The sequence below is a fragment of the Lagopus leucura genome, unplaced genomic scaffold, assembly GCF_019238085.1.
Source record: "Lagopus leucura isolate 7727_CA_CO unplaced genomic scaffold, USGS_WTPT01 Super-Scaffold_73, whole genome shotgun sequence".
Classification (NCBI taxonomy): Eukaryota; Metazoa; Chordata; class Aves; order Galliformes; family Phasianidae; genus Lagopus; species Lagopus leucura.
The window spans coordinates 56,077,421-56,096,142 of NW_024962252.1; the positions used below are offsets into that span (position 1 = coordinate 56,077,421).

At 43.1% G+C, this 18,722-nt stretch overlaps 1 protein-coding gene across 1 annotated transcript in view; it reads right to left on the reverse strand.

Moving 5' to 3' along the window:
- UST (uronyl 2-sulfotransferase) overlaps positions 1-7,574 on the reverse strand; it is a 156,278-nt gene extending 148,704 nt beyond the window's left edge. Inside the window, exon 1 of the mRNA XM_042891789.1 lies at positions 7,319-7,574. Within this exon, the coding sequence (XP_042747723.1) occupies positions 7,319-7,574 (256 nt within the window). The remainder of the gene's footprint in view (positions 1-7,318) is intronic.
- Positions 7,575-18,722: the final 11,148 nt, after the last annotated feature.

Below are 18,722 nucleotides of genomic sequence, written 5' to 3' on the forward strand. Positions count from 1 at the left end.
GAGCACTTAAAAAAAAAAAAAAAGAGAGAGAGAGAGAGAGAGATGGAAAATAAAAAGGTGGTATTCTTTTTTATATTTTCACCCCACTGTGTTTTATTTCCTTCAGGCTTTTGTGCCAGAACTGTCCTATGATCTAATTTGACCTGGTCAACCATTTCACAGACTGTTAACCACCAAAAAATCATGCCTCTCCATTATACTTTCATCATATGTTCCATTTACTGTCACTACTGATCCTGTCATACACTACTGATTTCAGAATAGCTTGTATCAGGAATCAGTGCAGTAGAGCTAGCACAGATGTTAATCTCAAAGCATTTAAGTGATTTTTTTTTTTAAATCAGGCTTTACTTTCCCCATAGCTATGTGTTGAAGCCTTTGTATGAATTACTTTTGCTAGAGAGTCTCCTTTCTAACATCTTCTAATGCATATCATTCTTTGTCAAATTCAAAGCAGAAGCAACTCTCTACCTTCCTAACTTCATACAAAAATACAAGAGCCACTCCGTCAATCACTTTTTTTCTTCCCATAACAGCCAGTTCTTTTGGCTGTATATTCTGATAGCAAAAAATGCTTGACATTCACTTGAGGTGAACACAGCTTGAAGAAACTATGCTCTTTTCTTTTACTTTTTGAAAACAAATTCTAAGCATCACCAAGAAGTAAAAGACTCAGTTACATTCCTCTGAACATGAAGCCTTTGATGTGAGGGCATATATACAGAACTGTTATAAGCTGATGCCCTCTGATGCGACTGTGGGTAACAATTACAGCAATAACTCCTGGAGCAAAATGGCACAGTCTGCAGTAATGAACAGCAACGATACCCTTAGAAGAATAAAGCAGCTGGACCTCTAACCGCCTTAGCCTACACACAGCTACCATACAACACTGTCCTAACGCTTTTGAAAACAACCCAAATGCCTCAATGCCAAACAATAAAGATACCTGTGATAAATCCTATTAAGTATTTCTATGGCTACCGCTGCTGTAGTATCTGAGAATGTAATATTCTACTAAGCATTTATTTTCGTATGTCCTTTGGCAAAAGGGATTAAACAAAGATGGAATTAACATCCAACTTGTTCAAAGTCACACGAAGAGAAGTCATAACTGGGAACTGCAGTCTCATCCACCCCTGTGTCCAAGCGTAGCATCCCATTTACTCCGCAGATGCATCCTCTCTAAGGTATGTGTATCTCTTTGTCATATAATCTCAAAATAAAACAAAACTAGATACATTTTGAAGAAAAACTGTAATAATATTCCCTCTCATCAGAAAGTGAATTAATCATTTCAAGGTCGAAGACAAAGCTAAAAACATGAAACAAGTATACACACAGCTGCATATACAACACCTGATTTCCAGGCTCAAATTTAACTTTGAAAGCAGAAAATAAATCTCTGAATAGATACTGTCCAACTTTCCAGAGATATTTCGAATATCACCATCACGTATTCACAGAAGCTTAAACAATTTTTGCTACGACTTCATTGTACAGAGTTTTTAATGGCCGGGCAGAATAACGTTCTGTGATTATGTAGTCCAGTGACATCTACATCCTTTCAAAAAGAAAAGGATCAAGTCAGTCATAAAACAAAGGGCATTCTGCTTCTCCTTAGACTATTTGACAGCATTAGGTAGAATGCTGTTAATCTTACAACTGAACAAGCACTGAATGATGAGCAAGTCATGCTCATGAACCTTTTAACAAAGTCTCAGAGATGAAGTAAATCTTTTGTTTTGCAAAAAAGTTCATTTATAAGACAAACACTTAGCAGCCTATCTTGAAATACAAACTTACTCTACTGCGAAACAAAAATATGTACCACACCACAAGAGCAAAATTAGGAAGCCCAAAGAGGACAGAAAATGAGGAAAGACATAGCTACAGACTTGTCGCTTTTGTTCAGAATCTCTCTTTTCAGGGCTTTACGAAGCAATTTCTAAACTGAACTTTCAGTTACTTGTAATGTTAAGGAATTTTAGAATGTAATAATTTCTAAGTGCAATGTGTTCTTAAAAAATCTACTGAAAAGCAGACAAAAATCGGAGTGCTTACAAGTACTGAAGAGCTCTTTTGAGAACACTACAGTTGTTCTTGAAACAATGAGGAAAAATACAGTTGCCTATAAGAATCTAAGCAGGGGCTTGTTAAAAGCATATCCACCTGAAAAACAGGTATTGTGTAACACCGTAAAATAAACCTCACCCATACAGGATGCTGCCGTTCCTTGAGCGTCCTGTTCACATGTCTGATGGGCCTTCAAAATTGACAAGTTTGTGGAAAACCATATTCATAATACATGAGTAAAAACTGGATGAGACAACTCCTTCTGACTATTAAAAAAAATCAGAATCAGTCTACTTACAATCCAGTATGCTATGTGCTTTAACTCTAAGAAAGCTTGCCTATTCTGAACACTTCCATCATTCTGAGCTAAATTCTGAGCTTTCCATCATTGAGAAATAAATGAAATATTACTAGAAAAGGAAAAAAAAAGTAACACTTTTTTCTTCCCCCTCCTAGAGGTTAGAAACAAAACTTGTATTAAACACATACTGTCAGCCACTTCTACTGTTTCCCTTGCTCCTCTCTTTACATGTGGACAGGAAAAAGGAAGTCACAATAAATAACTAAATAACCAAACCCTACATTATAATAATAAAAATAATAATAATAATAAAGCCAATTCATACCACTTCAATGATTTTTATTTTTTTTTTAATTTGGGCTTAGTTTAGAATAAGATTTCTGCTTCAGAGTCCTCAAACACTCAGAAAGATATCCCCTTCCGCTGCTTCCATTTGGAAGAATTATGTTGTATCCAAAATATAAACATAAGTCCTCTTGTGACAGCTTTAAGCCTACAATGCACATCTCTTGACCAAAACACTTGAGCACAACTGACTGAAGAGTGAGAGTGGGGAGCAATTCAGAGCTTGTTTAAAGAACGCAACTGGACACTCTGTCTCACATGGGAAGTGCTCAGCACAGGTCATTTCCACAGGCAATCAAACCCTGACATCAACCAGTGGACTTGTTGGCAGTCTCCTGGGGAGTTCAACAGGGGAAATGATTTAATTGACATGAACAACAACAACGTTTGCACTGCAAATACTAAAGATCAAAAGGATTTTTCTTTTTATTGGCCATGAGAGGGCTGCTACCAGCCCTTGGAAATACTCATTTCTGTATTTTGAAGCATGTCTGTATCACAAGCCAAAGCTGGGAAGACTACAGCAGCGCAAAAAGATGGCAGTTCCAGGGGAAAGGAGTCCCTGGTGCCTTCCCCAAAGCCACGTGATTGTCCAAGATTAACAAGCTCTGTCCTACACATCTTGCAGAAGATTCTCCTCTTTCCTGGCGCTGTGTTTAGAATAGCAAGCCAGAGCTACCTTGGCAGAATCAGCAAGCAAGACCTCATAGATGTTGTGTAAGTCCCAATACTCCAGTTTATTAGTGAAAAGCCTAGCTGTTTTTAAACTTTCTTATTTTTTGGAGCCCATAGAGGGTCCAGGACTGGTACACACCCTGACACAGTAAGTTTAAACCTACTGGCAACAGACTTGCTTTTATGAAGTCTCTTCCAAAGATTCTTCAGAAATAACCCACTAACACCCAAGCCCCCACAGATTATACACTGAAAACCAGAACACTACATCTCTCCCAGTGGCACAGCTAAAGCATGAAACTTGACCCTGTTCTTGTGAACCACAGCCAGCAAGGACAGCAGAAACCGGCAGCATTCCACAGGCCCTCTCTCCTATTAGAACTGCTATGAGCTTGAGTTCAGAACAGGATAAATAAAGCACTACAGACTCCTGTCTTCTGATCTCCCCCATTTTCCCCATATGACTCTTCTAGACTCTTACTAAAGAGAAAAGACGGCAATGCAAAGTGGAAATACTGAATACAGCTACTTCCCCACACAAGCTGCCATCACATTTTTCCAACCATCCCAGTCAGTACAACAATGCACAAAGGGAGACAGATATGGACAAAGCACCAGTGAAGTTGGTCCAGGAGGACAAGAATTACTAGTAGTTAGAATATTCTAAAAATACAGTCATCTGCCTCCCAAACACATTCTGCCCCACTAAAGGAAAGTTCAGAGAATCAGCAAATCTTCACTTAATTCATTTGAAAACAAACTAATTCCTTCTCCTCTCAGCTTATACAGAACAAAATGAAAGATAAGAACAAAATGAAAGCTGTTCAAGCTCACTGTTTTTGCTCTGCCTACATTTTCCTTAAATCACACGCTGGTCCAATGCAAGTGTGACTTCCATCCTGATTGCTATTGAAGTTTCGTGATGTTACAATGCAGGCAGGCTACTAACAACGGACAACCTGTAAAGAGAAATCTCTGTGCTGAGAAAAATCATGGAGCAGATCCTCCTGGGAGCTATGCTAAGGCACACGGAATAGAGGGAGGTGATATGCAATAATAGCATGGCTTCACCAAGGGTAGGTCCCATAGCGAACTTATGGCCTTGTGTCAATGAACAGTGGAAGCACCAGTGATGTCATTCTATGTGGAATGCAGTGAGGCCTCTGACACGATTCCTCATAACACCTTTCCCTCCATACTGGAAAGATATGGGCTTGATGGATGGATTGTTCAATGAACAAGGAACTGGTTGCAAGATCATACCTAGAAAGTGGTGATAAATGGCTCAGTGTCCAGATGGAGATCAATGACATGGAGACCTGCTGGAGCATGTCCAGAGGAGGGCCACAAAAATCAAGTTATAGATATACCTGTTCATTGCAGGGGGCGGTGTACCACACAACCTTTAATCACCATTCTGTGATTCTGTAATGCTCTTTCAAGTTCTGAGGCAAGAAACAAGCATTCCCTGCAGAGTAACATAACTAACAGTGAACAGCGCACTGAAACTTGCAATGCAAATTAAAAAAAGCCAGACAAGATGACCCCTTACACTATGAAGGCTGCAAAATAATTAAACAAGTAAATAAATTTTCCCCTTGGTCAATTCTTTCTTGGTTCTTGTAGCTTTAAAGGCAGTTGAAAGATTCATGTACTGCAAACACAGTTTGCAAACTGTTTCTTTCTGTTAGGGGACTTAAATCTTCACACCATAAATTGTGGCTTGGAAGTACTGGAAGGAAAGAGTTGCTTGTTCATTGGATCCGTGGCTTCAGGAGGAAAAAACAATTCATCTTCTTTAATGTCATAAGACTTGACTAGTCAAGCTCTTGTATAAAACCCACATATTTAGAGTTTGGTGGTTAGCACGACCAAGTGTCTACTGCCTATTCCTCCAATCTCTTCTGCTAGTCCCCCAGAAGGCAACAAGCCTAACCGGTTACAAATATAAGGTTGATAAATTACAAACCTTGCCAGTTGGATAAACCAAGGAGTATAGCACTGTTCTTGCAAAACCTACACTAAGTGGAAAAAGAAAATCTTAAACAGTGTCAATGATATGATCCTCTTTGCCGATCCAAATGCAGCAGTATAGCTGGGAAGTGTAAAATAGCTTTAGAAAATAATGCTCAAATGTCTTAACCATTAAAAATTCATTTTCCAAAGAATACCACCTCCTTCCCCAGTAGTTCCTCACATTTAGGCACATACAATAAGAGCTTTTAAGCAACTGAGGAGCTCCTCCCAGTAAATGGTCAAGTCCCAGTGTCTTCCAAACTGGCCACCCGCAGGCCTCAGGACGCTTTCCAGCAGAGACAGCTACAGTTCTTCATGCAGCGGATCCCACTTTTACAGCCTGGATCCCTCAAGACCACAGACTGAGAAGCTGTCTAACAGTGTGCTTCTCGCAAACTATTTGTGCACGGTAGCGTTCATCCTTGATGAAGATAAAATTCAAAAAATTGGGACCAACCTTGCTTTGAAAAATAAGTATCTGTACTCGATCCAAATAAAACATCAAGCAATTGTATGGAATACCTACTTACACCTTGGTGGAAAATTTGTCTATTTCCTCTTTAGTGTAGGAATTTCTTCATAACCAACACTAAATTAAGAAAAAGGCAGGCAGTAAAACCCAAGCCAAAACGGCAATACTCTGTTGTGTTTGGGAAGCAACATTCAAAGTACTCCTTCTCCTGTTCTGACTTGAACCTCCATTCATGTTTTTATCCACTTTGAGCAGAACAGCAGAGGATGGACTGAAGAGATTCCTGTTCACGTGTCCCTCTGACAAAACAGAGACAGCTTGACCTGAGGTGCCCAGGATTTCAGCTACTGGAACTCTGGCAGGATAGGCAGACCTCACTGGTCTCCCTCACATTGCATTTTTTTCCCTAATACCTATCTCATCAACATTTGCTGTGTTGCAACATATGTCTGTTGCCTCTTGTCCCACTGCTGCACTCCCAAGAGGTGCTTGGCTTTGCCATGCCATCAGCTGGTGACTGACTGCTGGGCTCCTTTTCCCTTAAAGAAAAGCAGAGTTCGCACACACAGCTGCGCTCCCAAGACGTTCATAAAACACATGCAGACTAATGGATTTTCAGCTTACACTTCTGAAATACAAGTGCTGCGCTTAACTTTGCAATTTGGTTGCAAAGTAACCTCGTCTCTCACGGACTGCCTTTGCAGACAATCAATACAGAGGAGCTAACGCGGTATAAACTCGCACCGCAAACTACCCCTAGTAATCCTCTCATCCGGAAAACCCCTTGGTTTTTGTTCCCTGTTTGAACGAGCCCGGCCACTGATCGGTACTGACCTGACCTCGAGGAATCACCCTCTGTATTGACCTGACCTCGAGGAATCACACTGCTTTCCACCACTTCCCCGTCAGGCAGGGAAGTAACCCTCAGCAAGGCAGAAATCGGGCACGTAGCGAAACCCCGGTGCCATGTGTCATTCGGTTTCTGTCCGACCGCTCCCGCACACACCTGAGCGCGGCAGCCGCTCGCAGGACGCTCTACGCCCGGACTTCCCCGTTTGTAACCCGCGGGCACTGCGCGCAGCGCCCGTCCCGGCTCCGTAGCTCGGAACGGAGCTCGCGCGGCTCCCACAGCCGGAGATGCGTACGGCCGGCGGGCAAACAAAGGGGCATCCCCAGCCACAAAGCCGTTCCGGATTTAAGGGAAGAGCCTCAAAGGAGCTCTATCTTACGTTAACTCGGGAGAGAACCCGCTCCCGCCACCCTCCTCCCGAGAGCCGCCTGCGAGCTGCCCCTTCGGACGTGCGGCGATGCGAGGCAGAGTCGCCGCCGCCGACGCTCCCCGTGCAGCCCCCGGAGCTCCGCCGCGCAGCCGGGCCGGGAGAGGAACGCGGAGAACCGCAACAAGTGGCCGCGCTGCCGCGGGCCGCGCTTACCCAGATAGTGCCGCAGGTCCAGCAGAAAGTGCGGGGGTCCCCCGTTGAGCTGGTAGAAGAGGGAGCCCACGCAGAAGAGCAGCAGGGCGGCCATGCAGAAGCCGTAGTCGCGCAGAGAGAGGAAGGGCAGCAGCGAGAGGGGCCGCCGCCGCTTCCAGCCCCCGCCCTGGCTCGGGCCCCCTGCCGCCGCCACTGCCGCGGGGGGCCGGGGCGCAGGGCAGTCCCCGCCGCCGCCGTGCTGCTGCTTCTTCTTCATGCTACCCCCGCCGCCGGCTCACGCTGCCCGCCGGGCAGGGCGCATCCTCCATCCGCCTGCTCGGCTCCGGCTGCCCGCGGCGGGGAAAGTTCGCGGTGACTCAGGGGGCCCGTCCCGTCCCCATCGCCGGCTTCCCCCGGTCCCGTGCAGGCGAGAATCCCGGCGCTGCGGCGGCGGCTGCTGCGAAGCGCCGCTAAGGGGAGGGGAAGAAGGTGGTCACCATCCCGCTCCCTGGGGCTCCTCTCCTCCTCCTCCTCCGCCGCCGCCGCCGCTCTCTCGCTCCCTCTCTCCGCTCGGCCTCTCGCTCCGGTGTCAAGTTACAGCCCCCACTTCGCCGCCGACGGCCTGCGGCTCGCGGCCGAGTCGCGCGCACGGCGCGGCCCCCGCAGCTCACCCCGGCCCGGCCCCGCCGTCCTCCCCGACCCGCCCCGGCCCCCGCTCCCGCCGCGCGGCCGTTGCCTCCTCGCGAGCGACCCCTGCGGGCACCGCCGGGTGCCGCCAGCCTCCACGGGTCACCTGCCCCGGCCCACCCCGGGTTCGCGCGGGCAGCGAGGCGGATCCCCTCGGATGTAGCTTCGCGGGAGCAGCGGCGGGGCCCGGGCGGCCCAGGGGAGTGCTCTGCACCCGATGGGGGCTTCGTGCTCGTGTGAGGGGTGAGAGAGCTCGTTCATCGGTTGCCCTTCTCGCAGTCCTGTGACAAAGCTGATTTCTGCTGGACAGGGGGCTTTAGACAAGTATGGAAAATCACCAAATTCAGATCACTCAGAACCTCAGTCTGACCCCCTCTGCATGTGGCTTGAGATACAGTCTCTAATTGCTTGATGATGCAATTTTCCCCACACAACTGCTTCCTACAAGGCATAGGCTGCGTGGCTTTCATTCAGCACTGAGTCTCATTCTCTCCAGGCAACATATGTCCCCAGGGTGTCCTGATGGCTGCTGGGGACCCTTCATGTTCCTTGGCACTGCAGCAGAAGTATGCTTTCTCCTGTCTGGAGGATGCTCTACCAGGGCCACAATGGAGAGAAGTGTTGGGGCTGTCAAGCACTTTTTCATTTTTCCCCTTCCCCTTCATAAGATCACATGGTCTTCTCTTTCATTTTTAGACAGCAATGTGGTTTGGGAGAAAAATAGGAAACCATGACCCATGCACAACTTGCCAGGTCAGAAACCAAAAAGCAATTGCCCTTTTCCTTTTCAGGCTTAAAAAATGGACCATGAATTAGGGGGCCTGACTCATAATATTTCAGCACTTACAGCTGGAAGTTCTATCAGGCAGGCTGCATTCAGGGGGTTTTGCCACTTACATCAAAAGGCAAGTGTTTGCAGATGACGCCAAACTGGGAGGAAGTATCAATCTTCCTGGGGTAGGAAGGCCCTTCAGAGGAATTAGGACAGGCTGGATCACTGGGCTGAGGCCAATGGGATTAGGTTCAACAAGACCAAGTACTGCACTTTGGCAACAACAGTCAGAGGCAATGCAACTGGCCTGGGGCAGAGTGGCCGGAAGACTGTGTGGAAGAAACAGTTGTGGGGGTGTTGGTTGATGCTCGTCTGAACATGAGCCAGCAGTGTGCCCAGGTGGCCAAGAAGGCTAATGACATCCTGGTTTGTATCAGAAACAGTGTTGCTAGCAGGAGCAGGGAGGTGGTTGTCCTCCTGTACTGAGTCTGGTGAAGCTGCACCTCAAGAACTGTATTAAGTTATAGGCCCTTCACTACAAAGAAAGACATTGAGGCTATGGAGCACATCCAGAGAAGAGCAATGAAGCTGTGTAGGGGCTGAAGGACAAGTCTTGTGAGGAGCAGCTGAGGGAGCTGGAATTCTTTAGTCTGGAGAAAAGGAGGCTCAAGCAAGACCTTATTGCCCTCTACGACTCCCTTAAAGGAGGTTGTGGTGAAGTGAGGGTCAGCCCGTGTCTTCTTCCATGTAACTAGTGGTAGAACAAGAGGTGGTAGTTGGTTGGACTAGATGATCTTAGATGTCTTTTCCAACCTTTATGATTCTATGATTCTGTGCATCTGCTGGCATTTTTACCTGTGTTCCGGGCTTGGGTTTTGTGCTAGCATCCAGCAGTAAGGAGCATCTGCTGAAACAGCAAAACTCTGTGGGCAAGAGCATAGAGACAGAATGTGAAAATGAACATTTAGTGAGCAATGCTATAGACTTTGTTGATAAACAATATTCTCATGCTGTTTGATCAGACTTCCTTAGACAGCTGGGAGAGGAATTTCTGGGATGTAGTCACACAATCTATGACATCACTGTGCTGATCTTTCAAAATCCTACAGCAAACCCATAGCAAAAACAAAGCTAAAAATGACAACTCATTTTTTGAGAAAGAGAAAACAAAAATAATGCAATATAAAAAATAATTCCACTTTGGGCTAGTGCTTAAGCACCAGATACAGACATAAAAGATAAATCTTCAGGACTGCAGTTTACTTTAAACAGAAATATCCAGTGATTTTCAGCAGATGAAGCCCTGACTGCAATAATGTTATTAGACTGACACCTTTCAGTCTTCATGAATGCCAGTTTGAAATGTAAAGTGTGCACTACACACACACACTGCAAATGAGAAACTGGAGAACACTTACTCTGGAAAATCAGTGTTAAATGTATGGTTTGACAAGACGGACAACATTTGTAAGATGAATCAATAAATCTTTATTTTTCTAATTGCAAAGAATTTCTTTGATCTCTAGGAAGATATTTGGAGAAGAAAAAAAAAAAAAGACATGGAAAAACAGACCTATCAATGGAATGAGATATAAACGGAAAGATGGTTCTGCTGAGAGAGCTCTTACTATTGACAGGTAAAAAGTTCTGAGGAAGAAGATACAGAAGTCATTGCTACTGGAATATATATTAAAGGTATAAATGAGCTGCTAAATGAGTTCCTTTCACAGATATTAACTCTCCCACCTATGTTATGCTGTCAATTACAATCCCTAAAATAGGACAACAGGCAAGAAAATAATTATTATTCACTTTGTATTATAGCTTGATATAATGTAACTGTTCTCCTATTTTTAATTTCCCTGTCACTCATTTACTTCAGCAAAACCCGTATGATTTTGCACACAGAGTATAAATCAATTTAAACATACAAATATTTTTAACTTGTTACATTGCTTTTTACACACACTAAAAAAAGAAGAAGAAAAAAGAAAAACCTCACAACCCATATTAAAGGAACGACATGGTTGAAAAGCCAAATGTCAATTCTTCAGAAAAATCCAAGGGTAAGATTCTTCAGGCAAACCTGTTTTAACTTGTCAAGGGTACAAGTTACAATTCAGCCTTTAGTTGCATTATTATGTTGTTTTGCTTTGAAGACTGATGCCTTGCATGGTGACTGTGGCAGATACTGTTTGTATGTGCAGCTTTTCGGTTTATTTTTAATCTCTTTGTTTAACATATGTCCTCTGGCTTTGTTTAAAGCTATCCAAATCCTGCTTGTTATATGGAATTACTAATGTCACAGTGGGCTTTTCCACAGCCTTCATAGTTATAGTATTTTGATATTTATGATGAATGTTTATGACTTACTTTCATGAGATGTAGCTAATATCAGCATTTTACCGATTGTGAAAATGAGGCACACAGAGATTAAGGTTAAATGTGTCTATTAATTTGGGTTGCCAGCTTTGAGATGGCTAGGGTTTGCCTTAGTGAAATACTCAATGTTATGCATTACTTTGTATGTTCAGAGCATAGCTCCCATTGACTTCATATGCAGCTGTGAATGCTAACTACTTCTACAAATCAGACCCCAGGCTCTCAAACCAAACACCAAGCATAAAAAGAGCACTCAGTGGCCACTCAGTTCAATCAATCTGCTTGACATCATAGGAGTGCTGTGGTGCCAGCAGGCACACAATCAATAATTTTCAGAGCTGTATTCCCTGCAGCAGTCCTCATAATCCTTGCCCATCTTGACCTTGTTCCACTCTTCTTTTTTTCCTCTCCTAGACATGGTTTCATTTCCAAGATTGTTGTCCAAACATGTTTCCTTTCATGAGCTCATCCAGACCAGGTCCAACTTTTTTGCTCAGCTTTTCTCAAGCTGAATCCCCCTCCTATCTGCAGTGGTTCCAGCAAGACACTGCGAGCAAAGGTAGTTTTCTAGGCCTGGAAGAGGATGCTCAGTACAGTCAAAGGAATGGAGAGTACTGCTGCCAAAATAATCCAATCAGGTCTACTTCAGTGCTGTGCTAGAGACTGTTGAGCTAACTCATAACCCCAGTTTAGAAATTAACGCAGTGAGCAAGATGAACACATTGAGGTTGTATGTTGGCACAACACAGGATCATTGAATACCCTGAATTTAAAGGGACTCATTAGGGTCATGGAGCCCTGGCTCTACACAGCACCACTTAAAATCAAATCCTATGTCTGAGAGCAGTGTCAAACTGCTCCTTGAATTCCTGCAGCTTGGGGCTGTGCTCACCGCCCTCTGATGCAGAACCTTTCCCTAACCCCTACCTCACTCTCCCCTGACACAGCTCCATGCCGTGGAGCCCTGTCGCTGTCATAGAGAGCAGAGCTCTGTTCCCTCTGAGGAGCTTCAGCTGCAATGAGGGTTCCCCTCAGCTCCTCTACTTTGCGCTGAACCAACCCAGGGGCCTCAGCTGCTCCTCATAGATCTTGATCTCCAGACCCTTTACCTTCTTTGTAGCCCTCCTTTAGATTCTCTCTAAACCATTTTATGTCCTTTTTATATTGTGGTGCCCAAACCCACATCCAGTGCTCAAAGTGAGGCCACACAGTGCAGAGCAGAGTGTGACAGTCTCTTCTCTCTCTTGATGGCAGCATTGGGCCTCACCCACCCCCGGGTACAGTTGGCCCTTTTGGCTACCAGGACTCACTGCTTGCTCATGTTCAACTTGCCTTCAGCCAGAACCCCCAGATCCCTTTCCATGGGGCTGCTCTCCAGCCTCTCAGTGCATAGATCTAGGGCTGCCTTGTCCCAAGTACAGAATCTGGCACTTGCTCTTGTTAAACTTCATGTGTTTGGTGATTGCCCAGCCCTCCAGTTTGTCAAGATCTCTCTGCAAAGCCTCTGTACCCTTAAAGTCTCTTTACACTCTGCAAAGCTCTCCCTCAAGGGAGTCAACAGATCCTCCCAGTTTAATACACACAGCAGAAATTGGCAAAGATTGATTTGGCTCCCAGTGGCCCAGTGGCCACAGCTGCTTTGCTTACTGCCTGGCTTGTTGATTCTGCAGCTCACCAGCCCAGTGGTGATGTCTCATACACAGAGCTGTGCACTGATGACCATAAGCCTACTGGAGCACTGCAGCACTGTCTTACTGGACACACACACAGTCTGAGGTTGTGTTGAGATCCATAGTCTTCCATGGGAATAGCAAAAACTGTGTGCCTAAAAAACAAACACCAGTTCTGAAAGATGTGGAGGGATTGAAATGTCTCATTTCTGAACTGGTAGGGTTTTGTTTCCAACATATGGCAAAACATCTCTCACTTATTCTTTACATTTAGGTTTTTTTGTTGTTGAAATTTTCTAAATGAATTCTCATTTTACCCGATTCCCCAGCTGGGATGTTTCATAATAGCCAGTTTGCAAAGAAATAAGCAATTTGAAAGGGATAAAAAATGACCTGAGCCCTGATTTTCTTTAGACGCTAGAGATAGAGAAAATTTAGATGGAAGACCACACTGAGTAAAGGATCACTGGTTTAGCGAAATAACAATATAATGTCATCTGAGAAGCACCCATGAAAGATTGCAGCTTTAAATTCCTCCAGCACTCTTCCTGATTCAGAAAGCGTTGAAAGCGTACTGGGGTAATTGATGGCAACTGTGAAGGCTTTATTTTACTTTATTCAGCAACAGTTGATTATTTGATGGAGATGAAATAAGGATGCACCATGACTTTTCATTTCATGCACAAAAAACACTTGCAAATTTCATCTTCCCTGAATGAATTGGAATTACATCTCTGTGCTCTCCGATTGTATTAGTTTTTTGTCCTTTGTGGAAGGCTCAGGGATACATCCCAGAGGAAAAAATATGACAGTGTCTGAAGATAGGGACATCAGCTACATCCTATAGCTCCTATGCCAGACAGGTACAACGTAGTGGTGCAGTGAGAGTGCAGGGTTGTTTCCAGAAGAGGAATTTATATATTTGTAATTAAAATGTTATTTGAAATTACATGAACATGCTATCAACATCAATTGGAGAGTGACAGAATTCATCAAAAGGAATTTCCATTAATTCCCTGATGTTGCTGACTCTCTCTGGCAAAGAGCTACATGTAGAGCTATCCTTACTCTTGTTATCACTGGTTCTGTTTAATTTTATCAGACAAAAAAAAAAGAAAAGAAAAAAAAGGGTAATGGGGGAATTAAATCAGGACACTTTCCTTTTTAAGCAGCATGTATATCATTCAGAAGCAGCAATGAAAGCTGAAGGCACAAGAGGATTTTGTACGATACATGGTTTTGATGATCAATTTTTTCCCTTTATAAATACTCACTCAAAACACCCCCAAGAGAATCCACTTTGACTCTGTGTCCTCTTTGTGTCAACTTTTCAACAGCAATCTAAATCTGGCATTTATCTCCAGAAACCACTAGTAGAAAGGCAGAAGTTTCAGTGTGCAAACATGAGTTTTCACACAGCAGACCTGTTAAAACAGGCACTTGCTTAGACAGTTAACAGAATAGCGCCATATGATGCACTGGACTGATTTAGAGAATGTTACACAGGGAAAATAGAGTACTGTTGCTAATTAGGCAGATAGCTAGGGACAAGTTTAAATCCAGGAAATGAAAGAAATATGCTACAAACACCCAAGTACATCCAAAGTAGCCACTGTGTGTATGCCAAACCATGCAGAGCTATGCCATGGTAGTATCAGGAAGCAGCAGAGGCAGCTTAGCACAGTGCTCACAGCAGAATTAATGTTCCAGAGTGATTTTCGCAGCTCCATGTGGTCTGTAGCACAGGGGAAACCTTGGGTGGAAGTAAGACAGTGCACCAAGAGGTAGGTGTGTTGAAACATGGATGGGGATACTACAGGAGGGTGAAAAGGGCAGTTAGTTAGAAAATGCCTTCTAGTCTAATCTGTAAGAAACCTCCATCCCCATCTCTGAATCTACAACTAAAACTGTCTTTTCTAATATTCTACTGTTAGTAACAGCACCACTTTCTCATCAAACAAGGCAAACCTACAAACCAGGTCTCCCCTTCCCATAGAGGAGTGCTCCAAGCAGTGGTGGAAGGCTCTTCAACTTGTTCTGGTTTTGTCTTACTGCTTTTGTCTGTTTGTTACAGCAAAATGGGGAAGGAAGGAGAAAGGCCACGGTGAAAAGAAGTTGAAAGCAAGTGGGAAGCAGGCTCCTTCGAGAGACTGGAAAGGAGTAGTCCACAAAAGGTAAAGATGGAGAAAATTCTACACCTAGTGCAGATTGCAAGGTGAAGACAATTTGTACTTGCAGGGGAGAAGGGAAAACAAAGATGACAGATGTGACATGAGAGTGGGACAGAAGGCCTCTAGAAGAAAAATGGATGTGTATTTTTTCAGCTCTTCTCAGACATTATATATGAAACAATTCACAAGCTAGAGGTTCCTATGTTGAATTATTCATAGGCAGATTTCATGTAATCAAAGTATTTCAGAAAAAAAAATGTTTGATCACACATCAAAAAGCCAGCAAATGTCAAGCTCTTTATCATGGATCTTTCACTTACTAAAGTGATATTAATGGGAAGGGAAAGAGAAGGGGAAGGGGAAGAGAAAGGGGAAGGGGAATAAATTTATGCATCAGCTACTTTTACACAATCTGTCACAGGGATGTCATTCCATATGTTAAGCCAAATTTTGGAAAAATTAATGTACTAAAAAGGGACTCACCCACCAGCTAAATATCGACTGTAAAGCCTGTAAATCAGGTCACTTCATTTTCTGACCACGCACACAAGCAGTTGCCCCACAGTGGATGAAAATTTTGCATGAAGTTGCATTTGCTCTTCCTGCAGTTACTGAGGCCCTGCTGCTTCCAATCCCAAAACAGGAGTAGATCACCTGTCAGATTACACAAACTTCACTACTTAGCTACAGCAGAGGGAAATTTCTTCAAAACTGACTGCCTCCACTGGATGGTTAACTTGGTCTTTCAAACACTCGGTTTTCTCAGCAAACTTACAGTTTATAGAATGGCAATGTATTGCCAAGAACAGGAATGGAAGGTCAAAATTTAAAATTCTCAAGCCAGCAAAGCAATATTCAATTTGCTAGAAAAATGTATGTTAATTATCTACAAGACTCTGTGGTGTATATAAGTAGGCACACAAATATACAAAGTATCTATAGATATGATGTGCTGATTTACACCAGTTCAGGTAGTTTACTGCACTAGCCCAGAGTGCTCTTTTTCTAAATCAGGTTTGACTCAACATCCAGACAGTTACATATGCAAACTTGGCTTCCTATCATTTCCTTATTGTATAAACCTAAAAACTTTTAAAGTTCTAATTTGCATTTTGATTCTATCTGGTCACATTAGGAATTTAATTCATTATAAAGTTATCATAGGGTAACTGTAGGAAATACAGAACCTTCTAGTGTTTTAATTAAGTAAGAATACCTCTCTTCTGAATAATTCATTCTTGTTGCTCTGGCAATATCTTGTCTTGGTTAAAAAGTGAAGTATGCAGAGCAGCAAGTAGATCTGTCTGTCATAAACTATTTCTCCCCACTTATAAATTGGAGTCCTTGGCAACAGTGTTTCTGGAATGTAGTAAATATTTCCTTTAGACCTGTACAAAACACATCTGGAGGACAATGCCTTTGAAAATGCCTATTGAAAAGCGAGACTGTGTAAATCAATTGTGCAGGACCTCTAAAGCAGAGCAAGAACATTTATAAAATGAATATCAAAAGATACAATGCAATTAATACAGTCATGGATGTTTATACTCAAAGAGCACTAAGTATTTGCAAGAGGAGAAAGTATGCCATTCACTTATAATGAACAAGAACAAATAAATCAAAGGATCCTTGTTCAATTTATTGCTCAATTTATTTACCAGGGCTTCCTCTGGATCAATTTGATTTTTCTGCAGTCCTTGGCCAGAATCATATGACTGGAGAAAAACTATGAATCGCATTAAGCACTCCCAGATGCTGGAGTTGTCAGTCTTAGCACATACTATTTCCAATTCTTGTGGAAAAAGAAAGCATGTATTTGCATTGTGCTGAGCTTTCATCTGAGCAATCACCTGATGGAGAGACCTGAGCTTAAAAACCACGGCAACCACCCCAATCAATTGGTCTGATTTCTGCTGCTTGACGAAATAAAAATTGATTTTGCTGTTGCTGCTGACATTAGTTTGTCACCTCTGTGCTTTACTTTCGTGCCTCCTGCTGCAGCAGCCTTTGCTGTCTCAGTGAGACTGTGCATGCTGCTGACGGAGCTAAGCCAGACTTTCAAAACACACCTTGTAAAGGCAGCTCTTATTGCCCTTATGGGAAGTTCTTTCAAAAGATGTCACTTTTTTTCCTCTCCTTTTATCTCAAATTAACACAAGCAGGCTCAGCCATATGTCATTTGCATTTAAGAGAACAGTACACTCTATCCTTGGAAGATCTGCTTACAGTGTTGTTGCCTTTTCATATTCAAAGAGCATGAAGCAGAAAGGACATGTGTTTCTAATTTTATGACAAATACTTATTAATTTACTGTAAAAGAAAGGTTGTATTGCCTTCTCCCCAGCCTTGCCTCTTTGTTCACAGGCTACCTTCATCCATGGACAGCAGACTGTTGCAAGGACTGTGTGTGACAGTCCCTGCTTACACTCTCTATATGAACTACAGACCTTATACATATATGGAGCCTTGCATTGGCCAAGGGATGGCAGATGACAGATGTGCATCTGGGTAGGAGATCTCAGCCTGGACTGCTTCACAGAAATCCCCCAAGTACACAGGGAAATCATGAGATATGTAAAGCCCTCTTTCCATCTGGGCAGATATCTAGTGCAGGGTGGCGAGATGAGGTTATTGCTCCAAAATTCACACATTGCACCAGCTGCATCTCCACTCCTCTGGATCCCAGCCTAGATTTCTTGGGTCAGGCACATCATGATGAAGATTTATTCCTCCTGTGATCATCTGTGTCTGATCCTAGGTCAGAAAACAGCTACAGCACTACACAGCACATGTATGAAACATAAGTGTTTTGAAAGAAATTATAGTACAGGATCAAAACTGTGACTCTCCCACTAAATTCAGAGGTTTGATTGGCTTGTTGGCCTGGAAAAAGTTCAATTTCACCCTAAAAGTGTGTTTTATCTGTAATTCTTTTGAGTGTTATATCAGTATCTGTGTGGTTATAGATCATAGCAGAGGATAAACCACGCTTTCTCTCCCTGTTCAAGCTCTCCCTTCAAATGATAATCTTATACTTCTAGCTCTTTTCAAGGTAGGAGCCAGTAATTTCGTTACTCTTCAGTACTGCAAGTGTTGGTCACGCAAGTGTTAAAATGTCCCTTTCTTCCCAAACATGGCTTGTTTTTTCAGGCCCAGGAAGATACATGCAAAACTGAACACTGGTATTTTGAAAATTCGTCTCCTTTAACCAAAAACATAAACATTAAGTGGAAATGAATCATCATTAGACTAACCCTCAGCCAAAAGCAAAGGAGAAAATCTGATGGAGCAAAGGTACCTTATTTTAGAAAAACATTGACCCCAAAAGTTTTCTTTAAAAAAATTTGATACTTTAAAATCTGATCTTCAGAAACATGGCAATGGCTTCATTTTTAGCCTTGAGACTTGACCCAGGCACGATTCCTCACAAGGTCTAGTGACTGTGTATTGTATATGCATACAATGGACTAACTGTTAGACTAATGGGGGGCTTCTGGAGGTTTCTGGGACTCCTTCATTAAACTAATGACAAACAGTCATCTCTTGTTACCAAGGTAACATTCTCTCCTCTATCCCTTTTGCAACTCATTGTATTTTCTCTTTTTAGACTTGTGTTACCTGAATTCTTAAGAGAATATAAGATGGGTAGAAATATTTTTTTATCTATTAATAACCAGTCAAAAATTCTGATACTAATGAGTAGCTGAGATTCTTATAATGTAAAAAACTTGTAGTACATCTGA